The following is a 26,094-nucleotide window of genomic DNA, read 5'->3' as shown; positions in this document are numbered from 1 at the left end:
GTACCCGACCCGAACCCGATTTTCAATTATTGAATTTAACCTATTTGAGCATGATGACCGTACAATTCAAAATGGCACAGAGAACCAACGAATGGGGCCTGGGAGTAGCTATCAATCCTCAATGTGCACGTTTCGAGAGTTCTATACGTTCAAATGTCGATAACGGCGCCGACCACGTCCTTACAATCATCGGGGAAGGAAAGGTTAGTGTAGCAAACGTTGTTATGGAGACCATGTATACCTCTATATCTCCACGTTTGCTACGGGAAGGAGTTTTTGTTAGTGGGATGGGGTAAAGAGTTACACAAACCTGGATTCACCTTGATAAGAGATACGAACTATGCAACTCTCATAAGTGTTATTATGTATTTATTGCTCTGGACAGCCGGCTGCCGAGAATTTGAGTGATTTATCGTTTGTTGAATTAATTTGGAAATGCCCGGTTTGCAAAAAAGCAACTTCAACTCCGGATTGCCAACAGTCGGGAGTGTTGCTTATGTTTAATGGAATCAGACCGTATGTGAACAATTTTGTTATTCCTTGTTTTTTTTTTATTCCGGCGAAACACAATATTTAAAAAAAGCGATTACCTACAGCGTCTCAATAGATCTGTCGAAATAGATGCAGCAATACCTATGTAATTGAAAACTTCACAATACAAATATTTATGCAGAAAAAATGACAATTATATATTGATTTCTTTCTCCGCGAACAATTGAATAAGGTATCGAGTACTATTCGAGCGCGTTGCTACTTCTCTGGAGATCGCGTAAATGGCTCACTGAGATAACGGCCGCTAGTGCTTAAAGACGGTATAAAATAAGCACTACCGAAATACCTGAAACGACGAGCTTTTTATGTCGAATATATAATCGAAGACGCTAATTTTTACACTAATTACTAGAACAAGATTGAAAACAATAAGAACGAAAAGAAACTAACCTTTCACCTTTTACGTCACTGTTGATGAATCACCTTATAAAATAGATGATAAGGGATGCGGATGAAAATAGCTGACCACCGCCTATTAAATTTAACCTATTTGATACGAAGAAGTAGGGGAGCCGGGGGCTAGTTGTCGGTATTTTCATTTTTTATCTCTTTGATTTAAGTAGATTGTGGACAATTGAAAAAAAAATCATTCACGTAATAGATTTACACTTGCCGTAAATAACACAAACTCCACAAAATAAAGTAAATTCACTTATTACGTTCGGAAAACTGTCACCCATGAATTCTACAAAATAAAATTAAATGCAGCATATAAACGCATATTTTACATAATTTGAGGTAAAAAATGAGAGATAGCGCCATATGCCTAATACAAACAAAAAAAAGGAACTCCGCCAATTTACGCCTACCGCGAACTAGGCAAGAGCTCTCCTATTATTACTTTTATCTTTCGGCATAAATCTTTACGTGTGAACGAAACCAGAAATACCACAGTTCCAAGTTCCTCTCGGCGACAACACCTGACATGGAAACTGCCACTAATCATAATGTATTTCGTGAGATTCGAGGGCATCAATTTTACTCAAAACAACGCTCAACTTTTATCACGATTATTTTGTAATTTATTTAAATAAGTGATCTTGCAATTGAAAATGGTACAGTTCATCTGCATATTTTTGATTAATTGGAATAATCTCGTGTACATTCCTCTTTAATTAGACTTATCGATAAATTTTGTAGTAACCAAACATTTTTGTCAATAAAGCCATAAAAAATCTACAATTTTTGTTGTTTGGTGATTAATTTAGACTATTTTCGTTAAACAGATCGATAGATGTCATACAATTCATATCTTTCCCATACACTTGTTTTTCACTCTGAATGGCGGGAAGATGAAGGAAACAGCCGCCTGTCAAGTGCAACCAGACCATGAATTTTCATTGCCATGAAAATTTAAACAATAATTTTGATCGAATCATTAAATGCCGTATTTGGTTACAAAGTTTCGATTTTCTTAATGGTATGGTATCTAATGATCACTCAAATTCTAAAACGTCCTTTGGAATTCTTGAATGTTGTGCTTAGCGCCGAAAATATTTTGTTTGTTTGGGGGGTTTATAGCTATAACGCTGTCAAACACCATATGTTGGTTTAGGATTGCCAGGGGACTGGGAGGAAATTTACTACAAATATACTTCAAAATGCTCGAGAAACTTCACAAAAAGCGATAAATGTTTCTTTGTTTAATAGCACAGAAAAAATTAGATAATGAACTACCAGGTTAAAATCTATGTACCTATAGTCCTGTTCATTCGATACACGATGATATATAGGACAAATGCAGGTCAAAATGGGAATATTTCTATGATTGTTTTAATATTTTTCTACGAGGATAAGTTATCATTTTTTAATATTGGCGTAAAAAGGTCATCCAAACATTCAAAAACATTTATACGGATAAATGCGAAATATTTAAAAAAACCCGAACCCGAATTAACTATTTTTAATATACCCGACCCGACCCGTATCCGGTAATAAAAAAAAACCCGATTTCTACGGGTACAGGTTCGGGTCAGGAATCGGGTAAAAATACCCGCACCCGACCATCTCTAGAGCCTGCCTAGTCCTAGTTTTCCGTTCTAAGTCTATAACTAATTCGCGCTAGAATACCTATCCTTTTTTCAGCTTCATTGCTTTCGTTTCTCTCAGTAGAACCTTGTGGCAATTAAAACATAGTACCATAATCATTATCTTGTTTGAGATATGACAGATTGCATGAAATGCGTGGAATTGATAGTTTTTAGTTGTAAACCATCACAAAAATTAGGAGAAATGAAATATTTTTTTTGCGGGATTTATTTTTTTAATGCGATACTAGATAATAATTTTTAAGATATGAGGAAAATGAGATAGAAAAGTAATCTGTTTCGCAATGATTAGATGACAATATGATTCGCGCCAAGCCACCTGAATTCACTATTTCAGCACGGGGTGATTAAAATTGTGGTAGAATCGTGTTAATGCAACATTTGCCAATGAGAAAGTGACGTCATGACAGTAGAAATATTTTTTAGTAGTTGAGCGATTCCATGAGAAACCGGTCGACCGCAAAATATGACCATCGTCGATTCGAACGAAACTTTGCAGGTGTGTTCGCTGTATGAATCTCCATGATATTCTCTGGCAATTGGAATATTTTGATACAAGAGTAATTTTTCAAAAGGGCGTAAACGTTTCTACGTGTATGAATTTCAATTTTTTTGTTCGATTACTGTATTTTATACAGCAAAACTATCTGAGAACAAGTTACAGGGAATGAATACTTCTGTCCGAAAAAAATATACACTGAAAAAAATGTTGCGTCATTTTTCAAAAAAACTAAAATTTATGATAAAAATTTAAATTGCGAAAAAACCCATTTTTTTAAATTTTTTATATTTTGTTACCAAAAACCTAAAGAGAAAAGAAACATTTTCAATGTGATTGCATGATGGAGAAAAAATCGGTAAAAAAGTTTTTCTAACAATAACTTCGTACATATTTTTAATTCTCATACTAATTGACATACAAAATTGTAATTTTATTACAGAACATAATTCTAAGCACCATTTAAAATCAAAATGCATTTAACAAAAATCTTCCAAAATGCGATAGTTTTCGAGATATTTGAATTTTTGCTACTTCAAAAACAATTAATTCGTATAATTATATGCTCTTTTTAAAAGTTATTCGCGCTACCCCATCAAAAAATGTTAAAAATTTAATGTTTATCGTTTTAAAAACGTAAAAGCAACCTTTTTAGTGTATTTGGATCATGGAGAAGCTTTCAATAAAAAAGTTTTCCTAACAACAACTTTTGACATTTTTTTTAATAATTTTTACTATTTGCAGTCAAAAATACAATTTTCTTTTTGAATATGATTCTAAACGCCATTTTAAATCGAAATGCTCTTAACAATTTTTTTTTAAAATGTAGTAGTTCTCGAGATATTTTAACTTTTGTTTTAACAACACAATTATTTTGTTTTATTACGACCTTTTCATAAGTTAGTCGGTCGCGTTTCTCCATCAACAATAATAGGTTTTTCAAAAGGCCCGTAAACTTTCGTGCAACTTTCTCTTTGACATCAAGGCGATATTGTAAACCATTTGAAAGTTACATGATTTGATTTTGAATGGTGCTTAGAATTATATTCTGTAATAGAATTACAATTTTGTGTGTCTATTAGTATGAAATTTAAAAACATGTACGAAGTTATTGTTAGGAAAACTTTTTTACAGATTTTTTCTCCATCATGAAATCACATTCAAAATGTTTCTTTTCTCTTTAGGTTTTTGGTAACAAAAGTATTGTAATTCGTTCTCAGATAGTTTTGCTGTACAAAATACAGTAATCGAACAAAAAATTTTGGAATTCATACACGTAGATACGTTTACGCCCTTTTGAAAAGTTGCTCTTGAGTCAAAATAATCTTATTACCTGTGGAAAATATTTAGTCTTGCATGACGGTGAAACGTGTAAAGTTTCATTGGAATCTAAGATGGTCGGTCACGATTTTAAAGATTTTCGGACGGATCTTCGTGGAATTCCTCAGTTAGCACATTTTTATCATGTATAGCTTAGTGGGTATTAATAGTGTTCACAACACCATACTGTACCCTACATATTCAGGATGTATCAGGATTCAGCTCCGTATTATTCCAGCAGCCAATTGAAGCATTACATCAATCATTTCAAATTTGGAAGATGGCGAAAATCGGCCAAGAATTTTCTGGTGAATATGTGTTAAATTTAGTCTGACAATTGGCAAGATCTGCGGGGCATCAAGACCGTCCTAGGTGACCAATGTGATCAAAGCAACTACAGGCCATCAAATCTAAGTAATTTAACACCTATTTAATAAGTTTTGCATCATCTAGATATCATGGTGTTATCAGTTTATATGGGGGTTTACTGTATGATCACACTTCTCAACTAGTTAACCGCAGAACCGTTCCCCCTGGTGAAGATTGTTGGACACCACCCTCCCCTGCATATTGTGCTTGAAGCGAATCGTGTGGAGTATGACTGTAACACTTTCGACACAGTCAGCTATAATTTTAGACGAGTGGACTACTGTAGCATTATTGATTTTCTGTCGAATATTCACTGGAACGAAATTCTGGACAATGATGATGTCAATGCAGCAGCCCAGACTTTTTCCAAAATTTTGAGCTATGCTATTGATCGCTATATACCCAAAAGTACCGGCCACTCTAGGCACCCAGTATGGCAAACGGCCGAGCTGAAACGATTAAAAGCGGCTTAAAGGGCCGCACTGAAAAAGTATTCTAAGCATGGGGGTTATGTGCTACGACAACATTACGTATATATTAACCAAGTGTAAATAAAAACAGCTAAGCAGTGCCATGCTAATTATTTGCGGAGCGTTCAACGCAGATTAAAGTCCGATCCTAAAACATTCTGGAAGCATGTAAACGAGCAAAGAAAGGAGTTACCTTCAACGATGGGCTGCGGAGGGCGTATGAGCACTAATTCTCAAGAAATTTGTCAATTATTCTCTGAAAAGTTCGCGAGCGTATTTTCCAACGAGAAATTGGCACCGTCCCAGATTTCCCGTGCGGCATTTAATGTTCCACAGTCATGTCAGTTTTTGAATTCTATCAATATCGATAATAATATGGTACAACTGGCGATTGGTAAAATGACAGCTTCAACCTCCGCAGGCCCAGATGGTATACCAGCTATTATTCTTAAAAAATGCTCTGTCGGTGTATTGGAACCTCTTTGCCATCTGTTTCGTTTGTCGCTCTCAACCGGAGTATTTACCTCTGGAAATCCTCCTTTAGGTTTCCAGTTTACAAAAAAGGAGATAAAAAAGAAGTTGACAACTACCGGGGTATTACTACGCTAAATGCAGTTCCTAAGCTATTTGGAATGGTCGTGTTGGAACCCAACTTCAATCACTGCAAACAATACATCACAGAGACTCAACATGGATTTATGTCGAAGCGTTCAACATCTACGAATCTTCTGTCGTTCACGTCCTATGTGACAGATGCCATGTCTGATGGCCTTCAAACTGACGTAATCTTTACGGAGCTTTTAGCTGCTTTCGACAAGATTAATCACGCAATTGCAGTGGTAAAATTGAATAGATTTGGCTTTGGTACCAATGTACTCCGTTGGATGCAATCGTATCTCAGTAATCGTCGTCTGGCTGTCAAAATAGGTGGTTGTGTATCCGAAGAATTCTTCGCTACATCTGGTATTCCGCAAGGCAGTCATCTCGGTCCATTGATTTTTCTCCTGTATTTCAACGACGTTAACTTTTTCTTAGAAGGACCACAGTTGTCATTCGCTGATGACATTAAGTTATACCAGAAAATCCGGAATACTGACGACGCAGCTTTTCTTCAACGTCAATTAGTAAACTTTGCGGATTGGTGTAAAATAAACCAAAAGACCTTAACTCCTAAAAAATGCACGATCATTACGTTTTCGAGGAAAAAACGCCAATTCGATTCGAATACTGTCTAACAGAATCCACGATTGACAGAGCAAATTGTGTCAAAGATCTCGGAATTTTTCTCGATGAACAATTGACATTTAAGCAGCATATCAGCTATATTGTCGCAAAAGCATCACGCTGTTTAGGGTTCATAATGAGAATATCTAAGAACTTTTCAGATATTTACTTGAAGTCTCTTTATTGCTCACTCGTTCGATCAAAATTGGAATATTGCTCTGTTGTGTGGAACCTCAACGGTGTCCACCGAATTGAGTCAGTACAGCGCAGGTTTGCCCGGTTTGCCCTCCGCCAGTTGCCTTGGAGCAACCCACACCAGCTGCCAAGTTACGAAAGTCGCGGACAGCTTATCGGACTCGATACATTGCAAGCACGGCGGGACCTGTCCCGTGCTATGACGATTTCGGATATTCTAAACGATCGAATTGACTGCCCCGAGCTTCTTAGTGCGATAAATATGAACGCTCGTCCTCGTGCTCTCCGTAATAATTTATTCCTCCGACTACCTCTTCGCCGGACTAGCTATGGAGCCAACGGTGCCGTCATTGATTTGCAACGGACATTCAACAGAGTTTCATCCGGATTTGACTTTCACATCCCGCGTAGTAGAATACAAACATTTTTTTTAACTATTTTAAGAAATTATCATTAGGACCATACTGTGTCTGTTGATAATAACTGTAAATAAATAAATGAATAGTAAATTCAATAGCAACCTATGCCTTCCATTTGAGATAAAGTTTGAGAAAATCGGTTGGGTCATCTCCGAGCAACCAATGTGCCATTGTTGGTCGCATACATACACACACACACATGCGCACACACACATTTGCCGAACTCGACGAAGTGAATCGAATGGTATAAGAGTTTCAACCCTTCGGGCCTCTATTAAGCGGTCGATTTTCAGGGCAATTGTGTAACCTTTCTGTAAGAGAAAGCTAAAAAGTTTATAAAGGAAATTCACGTGTGATCGGATTCTTTTACTCTTTTACCTCCGGAACCAATACTTCGTTCAAATGAAATTCGGTAGCAATCAATGTGAATACTATACCACAGGCGTGAATCTAATTTCGGAGCATGGCCATTTCCTCGAATTTTCGGAATCCTCAACAGTTCTCAATGTGCACAGCAACTGTTGTGGTAGTCTACGACAGAAACTATGTATGATATCGCTTTGATTGCGGAGCCGTATCAAATCCCCTCTGATAACGGTAACTGGGTGGCGGATAGATCGGGAACAGTTGCGATACAGGTTATGGGCAGATTCCCCATTCAAGAAGTGATAGAACGCTCATACGATGGCTACGTGATCGGCAAAATTAACGGCGTCTTCGTGTGCAGCTGTTACGCTCCTCCAAGGTGGACAGCAGAGAAATTTAGCCTAATGCTGGAGCAGTTGATTGGTCGGAAGCCAGTAGTAATTGGTGGTGACTTCAGCGCCTGGGCTGTGGAGTGGGGCAGTAGAGTAACGAACACAAGAGGGTGTATCCTGCTCATGAATGTACGATTGTGCAATGAAGGTTCTGTTAGCATATTTCGGAGAGACGGTAGGGAGTCCATCATCGACGTCACATTCTGTATACCTTCATTGACGGCGAACATGAACAACTAGAGCCGTTTTAAAACGGGAGATCAAACTCGGCAAGTCAGATTGCCATAAGCAGCTGTGCTGAGAAGTAAACAACAATTCCTCCCCGAAGTACGTTCCGACTACCTGACCACCGAAACCGTACGGCGAAGAAGGAAGGACAAACTCGGACTGTCGGCAAGTAACTAACGACTAATGTCGAGGTGACGGAAATCAAGGAAAGCCCCTGGCCTGGATGGAATACCAAACGTGGTGCTCAAAGTTGCGATCTTGACATACCCGGACATGTTCAGGACGGTGCTGCAGCAATATTTAGATGAAGCCAACTTCCTCGAAATGTGAAAGGCGATGGTGTTTCTTCCAAAGCCAGGGAAGCCACCGAGCGATTCGGGCTCGTAGAGGCCTATATGTTTGCTGGATACACTAGGAAAACTCCTGGAAAGAATCATTCTTAAGAGGCTGACTAAATGCACGGAGGTTGAGTGCGGACTATCCAAGATGCAGTTCGGATTTCGCAATGATGCATGGACAGTAGATGCAATTCGAACAGTGCTCGAGAGTGCCGAGAAGGCATCTAAACAGAAGCGAAGAAGGGATCGATAATACGCCATAGTCACGAGGATTGTGAAGAATGCAATTGAAATCACACATTTGACAGTTTATCATTTGTGCCGAATACGCTTTTTCAATGTCTAGAAGAGCAACTCCAGTGGAACGGCTCATTGAGATATTTTCCCTTATCATGTAAGTTACTCTAACAAGTTGATGAGTAGTTGAATATCCAATTCGAGATCCAATCACCGCAGCGGATCCCCGATTATCATGCCAGATCTTGAAGAACTACTTCTAGAACAGTGTACTGCTCTACGAGACGAATAAAGGGCGGTCAATGCGATTCAAAGGGGGCTGATAGTTGAATATCCAATTCGAGATCCAATCACCGCAGCGGATCCCCGATTATCATGCCAGATCTTGAAGAACTACTTCTAGAACAGTGTACTGCTGTACGAGACGAATAAAGGGCGGTCAATGCGATTCAAAGGGGGCTCCTCAGGGCTTCATTCTTTGTCCAACTCTTTGGAACGGGATATACGATGGGGTCTTGAAACTGCGGGGGCAGGAAAATGAAAATGAATGAAAATGGTGTGTTTCGGGGACGACGTGTCACTAAAGGGCGATCGAGAGCTAGATGAACGCAGTCAAGCCGCAGATAGCTTACCAAAAGACGCAGATGTTGATGGTCAGGGCACGTGATTGCATCGAAGCGTGCACTGAAGCAATTGGGAGCGATAATCGACACCCGGTTGAGCTTCAACCAACACGTCGATTAAGCCTGCGAAAAGTCGACGATGACCGTTGATTAAGCCTGTGAAAGGAACATGCCAAAGTCGGCGGTCCAAAAAGCAGCCAGCTAGTAGGGGAGCCCGGGGCTAGTTGGCGGTTGGGGTAAGTTGGCGAAACCCCCGTTTTTCCGTTTCTATTAGGCATAAAGCGTTGTCTCTCGTTGTGTACCTTAAGTAATGTGAAACGCATTATCCAATGTGTTTTTGTTGCGAAACATTATGTTTTGTAGAAGCTGTGGGCGATATTGTGTTTTTGAGCATACTTTGTAATTTTCTTAATTTTAAACATTTTGTGTTATTTAAGGTGGTTTTCAATCTATTTCCCGAACGATTATATTTTTCGGTAGCGCATGAAAAAAAACTTTCAGCATCCGTATAGATACTATGCCTATTCATACCCAAAAGTAATTTTTCAAATCCTTTTTGCCTTTCTCATATAAAGAAAGGCTATGCAATCACTGTAAAAATCGACTTTTTAACCGAGGCCCGGAGGGCCGAGTGTCATACACCATTCGATTCAGTTCGTCGAGATCGGCAAATGTCTGTGTGTATATGTATGTGTGTGTGTCATTTAAATTCACACAATTTTCTCAGAGATGGCTGAACCGATTTTCGCAAACTTAGTTTCATCTGAAAGGTATAACGCTCCCATAAGCTACTATTGAATTTTTTGTTGATCCGACTTCCGGTTCCGGAGTTACGGGTTGAAGAGTGCGGTCACACAGCAAATTCCCATATAAACTGGTACCACCATGATGTTCAAATGATGTAAAACATATTAAAATTGATGTAACATTACTCTAGTTTGCGGGTCTGGATCACTAACGATCAATCAAAGCAGCATTGACCACATTGGCCACCTATGACGGTTCATGACGCCCCCGGGGAACCCGCCAAGTTCCCAAGCTAATATCACACCCATGCCCCAGCGAATTCTCTACCGATTTTTACAAACTTGATTTCAAATGAAAGATACAGTAATACCATTGACTGGTGCTGATTTTCATTCGGTTCTGACTCTTGCTTCCGGAGTTACAGGGGTGTTAGTAAGCATACACTGGAATTTCCCATATAAATCGGTACAATCGTAATACCTCAGTGGCTAAAAACTATTGAAATGGTCACCAAATTACTTCTAATCGCAGATCTAGATCACCGATTGCCAATCAAACATTCTTTGAATATATTGTCCACTATCGACGATTCCGGAAGTCCGGAATTCCGGGCATATTCCACAATTAAAGTCACATCGGTTCTTCGGTGATGACTGAACCGAAATTCTCAAACCAAGTCTCAAATGGAAGGCAAAATATGCAGCTGAGTATTGCGTTGCCGCCCCTCCCCCCTTGCCTTGCCCTTACACCTCCCTCCTTCATCACTCCCCTCCCCTTGGACCACCCTCACGCCCGCATTTCCTTCATCCACCCCGTATACCGAAATAAGATAAAGGATTTCTGACGCATCCTCCACTCCCACTCTAACCCCCCATTCCCTCCACTTTCAAACCCATTCCACCAACATTTCAAAATATAATCACATGAAGATAACATTGAACTCATGCTGATTAAGCTAATTAAATATTATTCTTTTGCCTTTCTCATATAGAAAGGTTATGCAATTGCTCCAAAAACCGACTTTCTAACCGAGGCCCGGAGGGCCGAGTCTCATATAACATTCGACTCAGTTCGCCGAGATCGCAAAATATCTGTGTGTATGTATGTATGTATGTATGTATGTGCGGATTCGTTAACAAAATGTCCACATCAGTTTCTCGGAGATGGCTGAACCGATCTTTACAAACTAAGATTCAAATGAAAGGTATAATATTCCCACAGGTTGCTATTGAATTTCATTTTCAACCGACATCTTGTTCCAGATTACGTGTTGAAGAGTATGATTACAAAACAAAATTTGTTGATTTGTCCACATCGGTTTCTCGGAATTTTCTGAACCGATTTTGACAAAGTTGATTTTAAATGAAAGGTCCATCAGCTGCTGTTGAATTTTGTGTGGATCCGAGTTCTGGTTCCTGAATTACAGGGTGATACGTACGATCACGCAGCAAATCCCGATTCTAACGAATGCTGCGATAAATGTAAAAAGGTGAAATTTTTTCCAAAATGTAAACACAACTGTTGAATTTGTAGATCTAGGTCACCAACAGTCATTCAAAGTCTCTTTGGTCACACTGGCCACCATCGACGGATCCGGAAGCATCCAAATTCAGAATAACGGTTATATTGGTTTCTCGAAAATGGCTATACTGATTTGATCAACTTAATCTCAAATGAAAGGTGTTGCGTCGTCGGAAACTGATATTAAATTCCATCTCCATCTGACTTCCGGCTCCGGAGTTACGGATTTTGGAGTGCGATCACATAGAAAACTCCGATTCAAACCGATACCGCGATGAATGCAAAAAGGTGCTCTTATATATACTTACCAAGTGTAATAAGAATGAATGACATTTCCATAATGTTATATTGTACGAACCAGCTATTAAATCATAGTTTGCAGAAATGAGAAAGGCACAATTGCACCTCTAGGTGGATTAAAACAGGTTTTTATAAATATGCGGTTGGGGTAAGTTGGCGGTAACGCACACGGGGCAAGTAGGCGGTACTATTAATAGTGCAAAAATACTCATCATACATTTTTATTTCTGGAATTCACTCCAAAGTAAGAGAAACTGGACAATTATTTCAGCCAAACGCCTGAAGAATTTCGAAAATTTGCTTTTGAATATGGAGTACGCGTCGAAGTCAAAAAGACAGGGTATTAAGACTGAAATATAATGAAATATGTCGAATACTATACAGTTTTATTGAAAAGACAATCGGCACATTCCATACGGACCACTAATGTGATTGTATTTCCATTGAATTGCTTATTTTCTGGCAGTCCGCCAACTTACCCCATGCATACCGCCAACTTACCCCGAGGCTGGGGTAAGTTGGCGGCTTTTCCGCGTCACTTTTTTGTCTCTAGCAATGAAGACAACGTATCAAACTTTTTTAATAAAATTCAAAGATGTTGCCAACAGTCTACCATTTCATGAAACGTGTTCTATTTTGCAAGATCTACCAAAATCAAAGCAGTAAAAAATGAAAACTGAAAACACCGCCAACTAGCCCCGGTCTCCCCTATTTCGTCATCGATGCTGCGATATGGAGTTCCTGCATGGGGTGCGGCACTGAAAACCAAGCGGAACCGCAAAAAGCGGACCAGGACGGTCACGTCGTGAGCGTGTACAGAACAATGTCGTTGGAGGTAGTGCGCGTTACCATTGGGATGATCGCCATCTGCATCACTCTGTTGGAGGATATCTAGTGCTACAATCGGAGAAACACCAGAAACGTCAAAAGATGGTGGGAATCGATTCGATGGTGAAGTGGCAGCAAGAATGGGACAATACGAAGAAAGGAAGGTGGATGTACCAGCTGTCCAAACCTGTCAACGAGGGTCATTAGAAAGCAAGGAGAGGTGAACTTTCATCCTGACACAGCTCCTGTCGAGCCACGATATGTCATGCAACAATGGAAAATGTAATTCACATTACTTGAGGTACACAACAAACAACAGCGCCATATGACTAATAGAAACGACTAAAAAAGGACTCCGTCAACTTACCCCAACCGTCAACTAGCCTCGGGCTCCCCTACCACATTATTTCAATAAGTTTGTTGCCTTCAATCGATCAAATATGTATAACTCTGTATCAATGTATTTGCTTCGTGTTCAAGAAATAATAATAAAAATGATTCCAAAATGGTTAAATACGCGTAACGAAAATTCGAATCGAATGCTTCAATTATCACATTTGAATCAATGCGTTGAACAAAGATGGAGGACGCTGTTCTGACCAACAGTTTCAAATGGTGTAATACGAAACGAACGAACGAAACGAAAACAATCCCAATACCCTATAGATATTGAATGAATTCCAGGAAAACTGTCTAAACATTTAAGCAGGACATTTCAACAACCACGATAAATGAACACAAAATCAAACAAAGACGTAACCCTGGTGTTGATCGGCTGGCTGTGTATACCTACGGTGCCAAAGAACGAAAACACAAACACACCGAGAGCATCGTGATACTCGCTGTGACACAACATCACACCGGGAACAAGCGTAGGTGGCTGAACGGGAAAATAGATGGAAAATCCGTCACGTCATCAAGCATGCTCCGCTCGGTTTTCACTGGGAGGCATCATATGGGATACAGCATTTTTCACCCTCGCTTTGATGGTAATCATCGAAAAATGAATCAGTCACCCCTTCAAAAGAACGGGCTCTCCGGGATTCAACGAAAAAATCATTCTGTTGGCTTCACAAAAAAACACCCCACTCGGAGCAAACTTCTCTCTGTGTTTTACTATATAATGTAGTCGATTTAAACGTAGGTAGAGAACAGACCTTTCTGATCTGTGTACATGTGAAAATCGTCAGTTTTTTTTTGCTCACTTGTGGGCAAGCAAATGTTATGACATCATAAAAAGAAAGTTTCCCATTGTTTTGACTCTCTAACTTACGGAATGACAAACGTTCGTTCGTCAGTGGGTTGAACAATTCCCCTGTTCAGCAGAGTAGCTCAAATTTTTAGCTGATCCCTTGCCTGGTTGGTGGTCGAATAAGGATTCTCAAGCGGAAAAGTTCCCAGCAGGAAGACGTTAATCAATGGGTCGCACAGTACAGCTCCAGCAAAAGGCACAACATGAGAACTGTGAGACACACTCGATAAACGCTGACGAGAGGGGGTCAGTCAATCTTTGTCCTTTCCATCCGGAATGGTTCGAAAATTGAATCTGAATCGATCGTCTGAATCGCGCAAGGACGGACGGATGGACGGGTAATGATGATGGCCGATGGTAGGTACGTAAGCAACTTAGCGGTAGGCAATACGCACGGCAAAGAAGCTCCACGGCGTAGAAGCGCACCAAACCAAGTAATGTGCAGTGAGTGGAAAAAAAAGTTTGAACTAGATATGCCATGCATTAATGGGTGCGATCTTCCATTTCATCATATACCAATACCGTTTTTTATTTACCCCAAAATAATTCAAGTTCAAAACCTAATGGCTGTAAAATCATACATTTGACATTAAAGAGCAGAACGTGAGACAAATGCGCCACACACGCTTGGATCAATTGTGAATTAGTGTTACTATTACTGGGGAATTGAACATGATAATCGGTGGTACAATAAAACGATACCATCATCGAACTTTTCGCAGTAAAAAATAGAAACAATTCGTCAAAATTACCAATAATAGCAGTAAAATTTTAAGATCATTTTTGCTGAAATCCAGTTATTTAGTCATTTGAACTTCAAATTTGATGAATAACTAGTAAATGTTACATCATTTGATTTTCATTTTTAACGGCCGTACTAACGCGAATAATATTATTTCACAAAAAAAACGTTCTTTTGATTTGGAGGGATCACAGTAATGACCGTTTTAAGCAGTCGAAGAACAATTATTACAAGTGAAAATGTAAATTTTATCATTTGATTCGAAAGTTGCGTGGAAGTTTCTTGGCAGTATTGGTGTGACTTTTTCTATGTTTGGGTGCAAGTATATTTTTGATCACTTATGCGCCCACGACTGTACATTCACGGTTATGCCCAGGTTAGCGTTAACGCAAAGGCCACAAGCATTTGTATGTTAATGTATTTGAATAGGTGACGTTTGCTCGTCACGTGTGCTAGCAAGTGTGTAACCTTGCGCTAATAATATCATTCGTATAGCTGTCTACTGCCCATGATCGCATATTTGACCCGCTTTCTATGGGATTTCCTATCTTTATGGAACTGATTTGCGATCAAGGGCAGTGTAGTTCTTTGCATATTCCCGTGAGCTATTGAATGTCTCCCAGTAGGATGCCCTAAAACTTTTCTAGTGTATGAGTTGGCCCTTTTTTCTGAGAATCGTCCAAATGAAACCATGGACCTGGGCACTAGGACGAGACAGGGCTTTTCGGCTTGAGCGGATTATAAATTCGTGAGAACGGGCTCTTGTATGTTTGCGTTTACAAATTTATGATTGCTAAACACGTAGATTTAATTGTATGAGGCGTTTTAAGTTTACGAGATCACGGCGTGGGATCGTGGTATGGATGAGGTACTACAGGAAACGTCATCAAAATAGTTAGCCGCCAGCTCAATCGGCATGACCAAGGAGCGCACCAAAGCGGTCAAAGCCCAACAACAAAATTACCAAGGCGGAAACCATCCAAAATCGCAGAAGTCCTACATGAACCCCCGACGCAGTTCTCTAGAGAATTTCGCTGTTACTCGAAAAAATCTGCCATTCGAAAATCGTCTCACCAGGACCCAGAAACTCCAAAAACGTCGAGATCCGGCGTCATCTCAAAAAATAACAATAACTAAAAAAATGTCGCCTATGAAACATGAAAAATTTTCAAATTGAGACTTTCATGAATTTTATTAGGAATTTTCCGATTTTTCCCAATCACATCCCACACACCAATTAGTACCGATCAACTTCTTTAGGACGAATTATTAAGCTAATTTGTGTCGATAATGCTGCCATTCTTGTAGCAAATTCCAAACTGAAAGCATCTAGTTACGCGGGGCAAGATTGCGTTCCCTCGATTCTAGTTCACATAGACCTTCGACAAAATCAACCATTATATCGCATTAGCGAGGCTAGACAAACTCGGTATTCATGGACAACTTCTGCGCTGGTTTTGTTCCTACCTCGATGGAAGGCAACTCCAAATCAACATTAAGGACTGTCTATCTGCACCGTTCTTCGCTACATCCGGCATCCCGCAACGAAGCCATCTCGGTCCAGTAATATTCGTGCTCTACTTTAACGACGTTAATACCACATTACAAGGATCCAGCCTTTCTTTCGACGACGTGAAAGTTTTTCGACAAATACGGGATAAAATCGACGCCGAGCTTCTTCGGAGGGAACTGGAGAGCTTTACTACGTGGTGCGATCTAAACAGAATGGCTTTAAACCCGAGTAAATGCTCAATCGTTACGTTCACGCGGAAACGCCATCCGACTAAGTTTAACTACCATTTCTTCGACTCGAGCATTCCAAGACACTCTCACATCAAAGATCTCGAAGTCATTATGGATTCGGCACTAACGTTCAAACTACATACTTCATACATCGTAGATAAGGCATCAAGATAGCTTGGGTTCATCTTCCGAAGAGCGAAAATCTTCTGGTACGTATACTGTCTTAAATCGCTTTATTGCGCGTTAGTCCGCTCAACATTAGAATATTGTTCTGCTGTTTGGAATCCGTACTACTAGAACGGGATTGACAGAATAGAGGCTGTCCAACGCCGGTTCATACGCTTCACCCTTAGACATCTCCCATAGCGAAACAGATTCGAACTGCCGAGCTATGAAAACCGTTGCCAGGTAATACATCTCGATACAGTCAGCATTCCGAGGAACTGCTCTAGAGCCCTGTTCGTCTAGGACTTACTCTCCGCCAGAGTGGATTGCCTTACAATCCTCGGACGTCTGAATCTTCAAGCTTGCGTTCGAGCTCTACGTAATAACTCTCTTCTGCGAGTTCCGTTCAGGAGAACCAACTATGGTTACCAGAGCACTGTTACCAGATTCCAGCGAAGTGTGGTGAAGGCCTTTCGACTTCAACCGGACGCAGAATTCGATAAAAACGAAAATATTGGCTGTTTTGAAACCTAAACTAATTATAGTTTAAGCAACCACCATTGGGGTCAAGGGGCCTGTTTGTGAAGGTAATAAACAAACATAAACGCAAAAGCCTTCCAAGTTCCAGAAAAGCGGAAAAACAATTCGAAATTACATCAGATCCCGACGCTACCCGCACTTCCAAAACATCCGGCATTAAAACACGAATTCGCCTGCCGATTCTAACGGGTGAAAATCTTTGAATCCCACCCTCAGAACGGTCGTGATTAACTGGTGTCTCTCAGTAGTTCAAACTGCTGATAGACATCAATACATTGCCAAAGGCTATGTTAGTCACAGTGCACAGATCAACAATCAAATAGGCCTAATGATTCTAATTATTTTGGCTATGAACAATACAGAATTTTTGTTCCTCCCATTGCATGCCACTCCCCCTTGAATTCGAGGTATCTATTGTTAGTCGGACCAAACAACTGATCACCCAAGTGACCCAATAAAAATTTCTCAGTTTCGCCGCTCAGCATACCGCAGGGGGAAATGTGTGATGAAATGTGATGAAGTCACCATCAGTGAAAAGTGTACACCATTGGCTGCAGTTCCTTTTAAGAACAAACCCAAATGTTCCTAGTAAACGACTTTATTTATCGCTGTACGAAAGACTAAAAAGGGTTGAATCTATAAGCAGAAGTCCCTATCTTGAACAACTTCACCAAACGATACTCATGGCTTCTAACTAATGACCTTATTCTGCCAGTTAAAAGGGTAAGGCGTTGGTTTCATAAGCAACCTGTCGTATTTTCGAGTCTCAGCCAGGAAGGATTCTTAGTAATCAGTAGGATCCTTGCGTTAGTCATGGAATTGTCCTGTTTATTGCTAAGACTCGGATACGAAGTCTGCCAAAACGAAACGTGCAGGCTTAAATCCATCGTTTCGTTTTTCTTCGTTCGATTGTTTGCGCGTTAGTCCGCTCAACATTAGAATATTGTTCTGCTGTTTGGAATCCGTACTACTAGAACGGGATTGACAGAATAGAGGCTGTCCAACGCCGGTTCATACGCTTCACCCTTAGACATCTCCCATAGCGAAACAGATTCGAACTGCCGAGCTATGAAAACCGTTGCCAGGTAATACATCTCGATACAGTCAGCATTCCGAGGAACTGCTCTAGAGCCCTGTTCGTCTAGGACTTACTCTCCGCCAGAGTGGATTGCCTTACAATCCTCGGACGTCTGAATCTTCAAGCTTGCGTTCGAGCTCTACGTAATAACTCTCTTCTGCGAGTTCCGTTCAGGAGAACCAACTATGGTTACCAGAGCACTGTTACCAGATTCCAGCGAAGTGTGGTGAAGGCCTTTCGACTTCAACCGGACGCAGAATTCGATAAAAACGAAAATATTGGCTGTTTTGAAACTTAAACTAATTATAGTTTAAGCAACCACCATTGGGGTCAAGGGGCCTGTTTGTGAAGGTAATAAACAAACATAAACGCAAAAGCCTTCCAAGTTCCAGAAAAGCGGAAAAACAATTCGAAATTACATCAGATCCCGACGCTACCCGCACTTCCAAAACATCCGGCATTAAAACACGAATTCGCCTGCCGATTCTAACGGGTGAAAACCTTTGAATCCCACCCTCAGAACGGTCGTGATTAACTGGTGTCTCTCAGTAGTTCAAACTGCTGATAGACATCAATACATTGCCAAAGGCTATGTTAGTCACAGTGCACAGATCAACAATCAAATAGGCCTAATGATTCTAATTATTTTGGGTATGAACAATACAGAATTTTTGTTCCTCCCATTGCATGCCACTCCCCCTTGAATTCGAGGTATCTATTGTTAGTCGGACCAAACAACTGATCACCCAAGTGACCCAATAAAAATTTCTCAGTTTCGCCGCTCAGCATACCGCAGGGGGAAATGTGTGATGAAATGTGATGAAGTCACCATCAGTGAAAAGTGTACACCATTGGCTGCAGTTCCTTTTAAGAACAAACCCAAATGTTCCTAGTAAACGACTTTATTTATCGCTGTACGAAAGACTAAAAAGGGTTGAATCTATAAGCAGAAGTCCCTATCTTGAACAACTTCACCAAACGATACTCATGGCTTCTAACTAATGACCTTATTCTGCCAGTTAAAAGGGTAAGGCGTTGGTTTCATAAGCAACCTGTCGTATTTTCGAGTCTCAGCCAGGAAGGATTCTTAGTAATCAGTAGGATCCTTGCGTTAGTCATGGAATTGTCCTGTTTATTGCTAAGACTCGGATACGAAGTCTGCCAAAACGAAACGTGCAGGCTTAAATCCATCGTTTCGTTTTTCTTCGTTCGATTGTTTGATATGGTTCATAGCGATAACGTAACAGGGCCGTAGGTTGTCTCAAGTGTGCATAGCGTAGTCTTTTTAATTCCGTGAGTTCTGAGTTGTTTAGTCAAGTAGAAGACAAAAGATTATCTTCAAGTATCAGGTGTAACGGATGCTACTTCTCCGTATTGCGACCTGCATTTTGCAATTAGCTTAGAACGGGTACGCGGTGATGGGCCATGTAACCTTACTTCTATATTGTCATTTCTCGTCTACACAGGAACCTAAAATCCTACGCTGTCACTTTCAACAACGTGTTTTAGATTACTCTACAAAACGAATCTTTCTGCTTGACCTAACGTGTTCAATGATATCAATACTGCATTGCGCAGGTGATAGTACTGAAGAAAGGCTAGACTTCCGCTAGTCTAAGCTCCATTTTCAGAAAATATTCCGCTTTACGACAACTCCGCCATATAGAAAAAGATTCATATGAATTTACTCGACTATAATTAATTTCCGGTCGAAAATCCCTGGGTTATATTGGAAGTTTATGATACCTCTACGTCATCAGTCCTTTGCTTCGTTTTGAAAAACGCAGATACAACAGCCAACATGGCAAGGTTTGAGCAAAAAGTCGTTTCTATTTCCCGCCATTATCAAAAACTATCCGCACCGCCATAAATTTTGGCGAACGGCGTCACGTGTGTATTGTAGAGCTCCATTTTTGACGGTCTTGGGTAGCGACCTTTCAGTTCCCCCGTACGTTCAGGGATCTCAGGTCCTCTTACACTACGTACAGCCACCGAGTTCGTGGCCTTCCACGAAGTCGGCGTCCTCTTCCTGGCTCCCTTCTGAAAATTATTTTTGTAATTCTTTCTACCGACATTCGTACCACAGGACCAGCTTATTGCAGTCTGCCGGATTTTATCTGTTTAACAATATTCGCTGTTTTATATACTTGGTACAACTCGTGATTAATGCGTCTGCGCCACACTCCATTTTCGCCAGTCCCGCCGAGTATTGTCCACAGCACTTTACGCTCGAAGACTTCGAATGTATTCCTATATGCCTTCCTCATCGTCCACGCTTGACCTTAATTCTTAGCACAGATTCGGTCGTTTATCAGATTCCACCGAATAACTCGCTTCCTGATCACTATGAAACCAACACCATATTCTGCTCATTCACCACCGCTGTAGTAGAAGTGGTACCTCAATAACACCAACGCGTAATCAGAACAGTGACGCCGCATTGGGTTAACTGCTCTGAATTCGCGTTCTCCGGTTTTTGGCCATCAGTGTCACTTGTCATCATTATGCCAAACGTCCGTTATATTAAATGTCTGTTTATGCCAAATGATCCTCACTTTTCGCTAAATTAGAAGTCCTGTCAAATGACCACTATCTTGGAGATAAAATATATTATGCCAAATGACCTTAAGGACATGCTGAATAGAGTCACAAGGTGGCAGCTAAAATGGCTGCCGTCGTTTCTGCTTATTTTTATTTCATCGTCAAAATTAAAACGTTGCATTGGCGCGCAAGACAAAATCGTTTGTAACTTAAACGTTGTACCTCAGATTGCTTAGAAATTTTATCACTGTATGTAAACATGTTAGCACATGCAGATGAATAGATTCTTTTCGCGAAGTTTTGATTTGCTTGGAAAATTTGCACCTTTTTATTTTTCAAAACAAATAAAACACGTGGTACAAAAATCAATCAGCTGATTGCTGAACGATAGGCTTGTGTGCGTGCCATCTCCTATCGCTATAGTACGTTCTAGCCGCAGACAGATGCTGAACGTAACCCGAACACGGTTAAATAAAAAAACCTGCAGCATAAGTTCTTTTAACTTACTTTTGAGTTGTTCCTCGCTTTCGCACTTATTAGTGTTGTCAAAAACAAAACGAGAGATTCGACTCAGTCGAGGTCTTCCGTGGAGGAAGGTACTTTTGAGTTGTTTGGGGTATACTCAAAATTAGATAAATTCAACTTAAATTTGAGTATAAAAAACCTATCAATGAGTTGTAATTTTTGCCGTGGTTAAATGGAAACTACCTTCAACACGGTTTACCTAATTTTAAGTTCCCCCACGATACCACGAGATTGAGTCAAAGGAACTCAATTTTAGGTAGTTTTTCGTTTCCGTGAACATAACCGAACCTTTGTTGTGATTTTGGCATCGCTTCACATGATTCAGCATGTCCTTAAGGGTGATCAATTCTCAAAATTATGCCAAATAACCATTATGCCAAATGTCCGTTATGCTTAATGACCTTATGCCAAATGACCCAGACCTATATCAAAGGACGACTGTTTTGTCTATTATATTATTATTATTAGTGGAAGGTAAAGTAAACAACGAGGGGCTCTCAAAGAACTCACGCTATCGAAAACGTTCATCAGATTTCAAATTATATGAATAAAGTTCAAAAAAAAAATCTGAGTCAAAATCGGTAGAGAAATTGTCGAGCTCCTTAGGTGAATGTTAAGTTTCACCCAAGTAAAAACCGCAATTTCATATAAGACTACCATAGACAGGGACCCTTGCGATCAGCCTCAATCAGGCAAATCTAATAAATGAATGAATAAGCAAAACAGGTACCGCAAACCGCACGGCAGGGAAAGAGACAGACAACCCAAAAGAGCACCGAGCGAAGTATATGTATGTTTCTGTTCAGGCAGAAAAAAAAGAAAAAATGAAGCCAAGGTTCAGCGCACTCACCGTAATATTAGCATGGATGTCGTACTGCTTTCCGTTGCGGCCGATGAAACGGCAGCTTAGCTCGTCCACCGAAGCGGTTTGGATCTGGAACCGTTCGTGGTTCTTAGTGAATATCTGCTCCAGCGTTTTTATCTCCAGCTTCAGTGTGTTCAAACACGCCATTTCCTATGACCAGTTTTTGCCTCACTCAACACATTTATCTTCACAAGGAACTCCTGTGCCACAAAGCACTACTTTGGCAAATCCTCGACTTTTTTCGTCGGTTGTCGAACGTAATTCACTCTTTCCTGGTATTTTCAATTCTCTTTGTTTTCACCGTAATTTATCTTCCTTCAACTCGAACAGATTGCTCTTCTGGGATTAGGGAGAATTTTTCAGTGGGGCACATCAAATGACACTGGCACATTTATTAATGTCCCATCTTAGGTGGTTTCTGCTGGGGAATGGATCATATTTTTCTGCACTTATTTCCGCTAGGATTTCTGAAACTGCGTTCACTTCACTTCCTCTTCAGCACTACACCAAACTGCTGTTTTTCGCGATCCGTCAGCAGCAGAGTACCACCGTCTGACTTTTGCTAGTGTTGCCAGTGTATCGTAAAAATCAGCTTTTGTTAATCCGACAACCGATAATTCAGTAATGCCCGTATCTCAAATGTATAAACGTTGAAAAATCAACAGTAAAAGAATCTGGGGGAAGATGTTGGACGAACCTATGCTCACCGAGCAAAAAATAAACGAAAGAAAAAAGCTTCCATCGAAGGAAATTCAAAGCATAATTTAAAAATCGTATCTAACAATGGATCACATTCTATAGTGAACTAGGCGGAGTTGTCCCAAAAGCTTTCAAGCTTTTTAAATTTAAACTGTCGCTGCGTGTGTGACAAATCATTCTGACTGGGTCTATAGCGCCTACATTTTCTGCCAAAATTTGAATCTACGATATTTTTCATAACGCCATCAAAGAAAATTAGACAGCTGTTCAGCAAACTGTTTACTTATCGCTAGAATTCAAAAGCAGTTCAAACCAAGTTTCTCTAAATGTGTTTGGGATACAAAATCCGTTTCCTTGAATTATGCCTATGGTTCGACAAAAAATTTCCTGTGTATTTTGACCACAGCCTTACTATATGTACTGAATTAGTTATAAAACTAGTGTTTTCCGCTCCAGAATCCGATGAGACGAAGTGGAAACGCAAATTATATAACTAGTTTATTTACAGGTTTAGTGGCTTTTACGCGTAGTTGTGGGTTTTGAGCCCTTCTCGCATTTTACATGCTGACAATATACCTATGAAAGAGAGGGTTTTAATTGCAGTTGTTTTCAAAAATTATGGTAAAACGGTGTAGGAACGGTTCATACGTTATTTACCCTCGCGGTAATTTGGCAGTTGGCTTTTACACCATTATCCCAAATTCTACAAGAACTATTCTTGACGAATATCGATTTGCTGCAATATTCGTTATGAAAATTAAAGTTACAAGTCTCCAAAGCTCGATAGAACGCGATATAATTGCTAGTCAATGAGATTAAATTTTAAAGCAACAAGTAATTTTATCTTGTGTGAACACGCAATGTTTTATTTAGAAGGTTTATCTAGTGCAAGACACGACGGCACACATTTAACCTGGAACAAGGTGTACAAATGCAACGGTAGCTGCCATTTTATGACACTGATGACTGAATAGGATGTCCTTAAACAATAATCAAATCATCCATTCGTTGTTTTTGGTCCTTTCCAAAACAGCAGACGTAAAAAAACGTGGTCAAACTTTTTTTGTACATAAAACGATAAATAAAAATTTCATGAATTTTTTTGCCATGATCTCACTTTCCATTTACCCATTATGACCTTTAACCTTTTGCTGAGTTTGCCATCGAAGGGACTACTCCATGCGGTCGAAAGTAGTCAAATAAAAATCTCTTTTCTGACAATTTTGTCTTTCGTCTCACATATTCACTCTTTAAACATCACAACGAAAATCATTCGAAAAAGGTTTGTTAATACAGCGACGACCCGTTTTATCAGCTATTGGACCCAATTTTGTCGGCATTTGACGGGCATTACATTCGAGTAAAAGGTTTCTTGAGCATAAATTTCTCATCTAAAAGATGCGAAAATAAATATATTTTTTATTTTGCGCTGAAAGACCTCCTTAAGAATAATTCATGCCATTCAAGAAGAGTTATGAGACTATATCTAGAGAATAAAGAATATTTTGACAGCTTCGGTTTATCAAAAAGGGAAAAATGTCGATTTTTTCAATATCTCCATTTGGTCAGCCTAAAATTCACAGATAAAACAGGCCTTGGGTTTCCTAATGCAGCTGACAAGTCATAGAACTTCTTCGATCGATAACTGTTAAATTTTTTTAAAAAATTCCGTTGATAGACACAATAACCATTCAACCATTTATTCTGTTGCTGGGGTAACTGCTAAAAATGCCAGCTCATGTAGCTAAAACCATTGTCAAATGAAGCCGATAATGCATAGGGTAACTGCTCCCTAACTCATGCTAATACCTCTATTTATCCCACCCATTTGAATACATTAGTTAGAGCAGTGTCCGCTATCTCTACTCAGCGCATTAGCATAAAAGGTAGGATGAATAAGGGTGCGTTGTACTCGGCTTTTCACATCGCTCATGCACGAGTATTTTACATTTTCCGGGCCAGATTTTCCATTGAAATACGTCTTAGGAACAAAACAAAGAAGTTGTAACATATTTAAGCGCAATCCAGTGACAGTCATCCGAGTTATCAATGAAATAGTGTGACATCCTGACCAATGAGATAAATGAGGGCTCGTCTACCCTACATGTTTACATTTTCGTAGAAAATCAATTAAAGATCGCTCTGAAGTTTTAAGGGTACATGTATTGTTGCATTTAGAAAGTTTCGTTTTATCGATAAGGTTAATAAAATATTAATTATATTTAGAAGGTGGTCATAGCGTAGTTGGTATATCGATTGCCTTGTATGCAGCTCACCTGGGATCAATTCCCAACCCAGCACAAAGGATTAGAATTTTTTCCAAAGACTTTTTAACCCAAAAAGGAAGCAGACGAATTAATTGTATTTTTTATTTAATGATCGATTGCTGAATATCTATTTGAAAAAAAGTACTCAAGATGTGACCTAATAGTTTCAATTTTCTTTTTTCAATTATTAAAAACATAACGATAATATGAAGCTATAAAATACAAATTTTTTAACAAATCCCTTTTTAGTACTGTTTACACTGATTATAAACACTATCGGTAACGGGCAAACTAGTGAATCGCAGACTTGCTATAGCAAAGAACCAATCGATTCCCAGCAATTGGCAACAATGTAGTCCGACACAACAGCAACACAAAATGAGAACGTTTCCATTTCTTCTTCACGAAAGCAAAACCGTCGTAGCTGTAACTCAAAAATCACACCAACACACTACCACAGCTATTTATCCAACTCGGGCAAGACGAAATGCAACAAGGAAAAATCTTTCTTCTCAGGGGGGAGGGGATCATTTGGACAAAATTTTCTTCCCTTTTCGTCACATTTATCGGTACTTGTTCTTAGCTCGACCGTGTAATTATATGCTGCGAAACAAGATTGCACCACTTTTCACACTTTTTAGGTCTCATAAGGCAGGGAATGAATAAAATAACGACGCGATAATCACCATCAAAAAAGTAAATCCTCACTAATGTACGAGCAAACACGTCCGACAGACACCGCGACCAAACGAGAAAAGCGAACTCACCGTTACTGTGCCGAGAGCAGAAAGATCTCTCGACACCCAACAGCAAAAAACACCAACAGAATATGTGGCTGTGCGGCAGAGTGAGCAGGACGGGATTTTCAACGAAAATTGTGTTCAGCAAAAATTGAGTGGCGAATGATCGAGATGACAGCTGGTTGACACATGCGTGGCGGGGTCATCGATTTAAATTTTACCTCCACAAAAGAAAATTTTCTCCGACGAGGGGTACTATTT

General features: G+C 39.8%; 1 protein-coding gene across 5 annotated transcripts in view; it reads right to left on the bottom strand.

Annotated features, from left to right (window-relative positions):
- Window positions 1–25,876, bottom strand: part of LOC131683907 (ubiquitin-conjugating enzyme E2 Q2) — a 63,023-nt gene extending 37,147 nt beyond the window's left edge. For 2 of the 5 annotated variants that reach the window (XM_058966308.1, XM_058966313.1), the window contains exons 1-2: window positions 25,780–25,836; window positions 22,113–22,824 (exon numbers count right to left, since the gene is read on the bottom strand). In XM_058966308.1, the coding sequence (XP_058822291.1) occupies window positions 22,113–22,274 (162 nt within the window). In that variant the 5' untranslated portion in view covers window positions 22,275–22,824; window positions 25,780–25,836. Of the gene's footprint in view, window positions 1–22,112; window positions 22,825–25,548; window positions 25,710–25,779 lie in introns of those variants that run through there. The other 3 variants (XM_058966310.1, XM_058966309.1, XM_058966311.1) reach the window with 3 other exon arrangements.
- Window positions 25,877–26,094: the final 218 nt, after the last annotated feature.

Source organism: Topomyia yanbarensis, chromosome 2, assembly GCF_030247195.1.
Source record: "Topomyia yanbarensis strain Yona2022 chromosome 2, ASM3024719v1, whole genome shotgun sequence".
Taxonomy (NCBI): Eukaryota; Metazoa; Arthropoda; class Insecta; order Diptera; family Culicidae; genus Topomyia; species Topomyia yanbarensis.
Note: the sequence above shows the minus strand (reverse complement) of the source record. Positions and strands in the feature narration are given on the sequence as shown.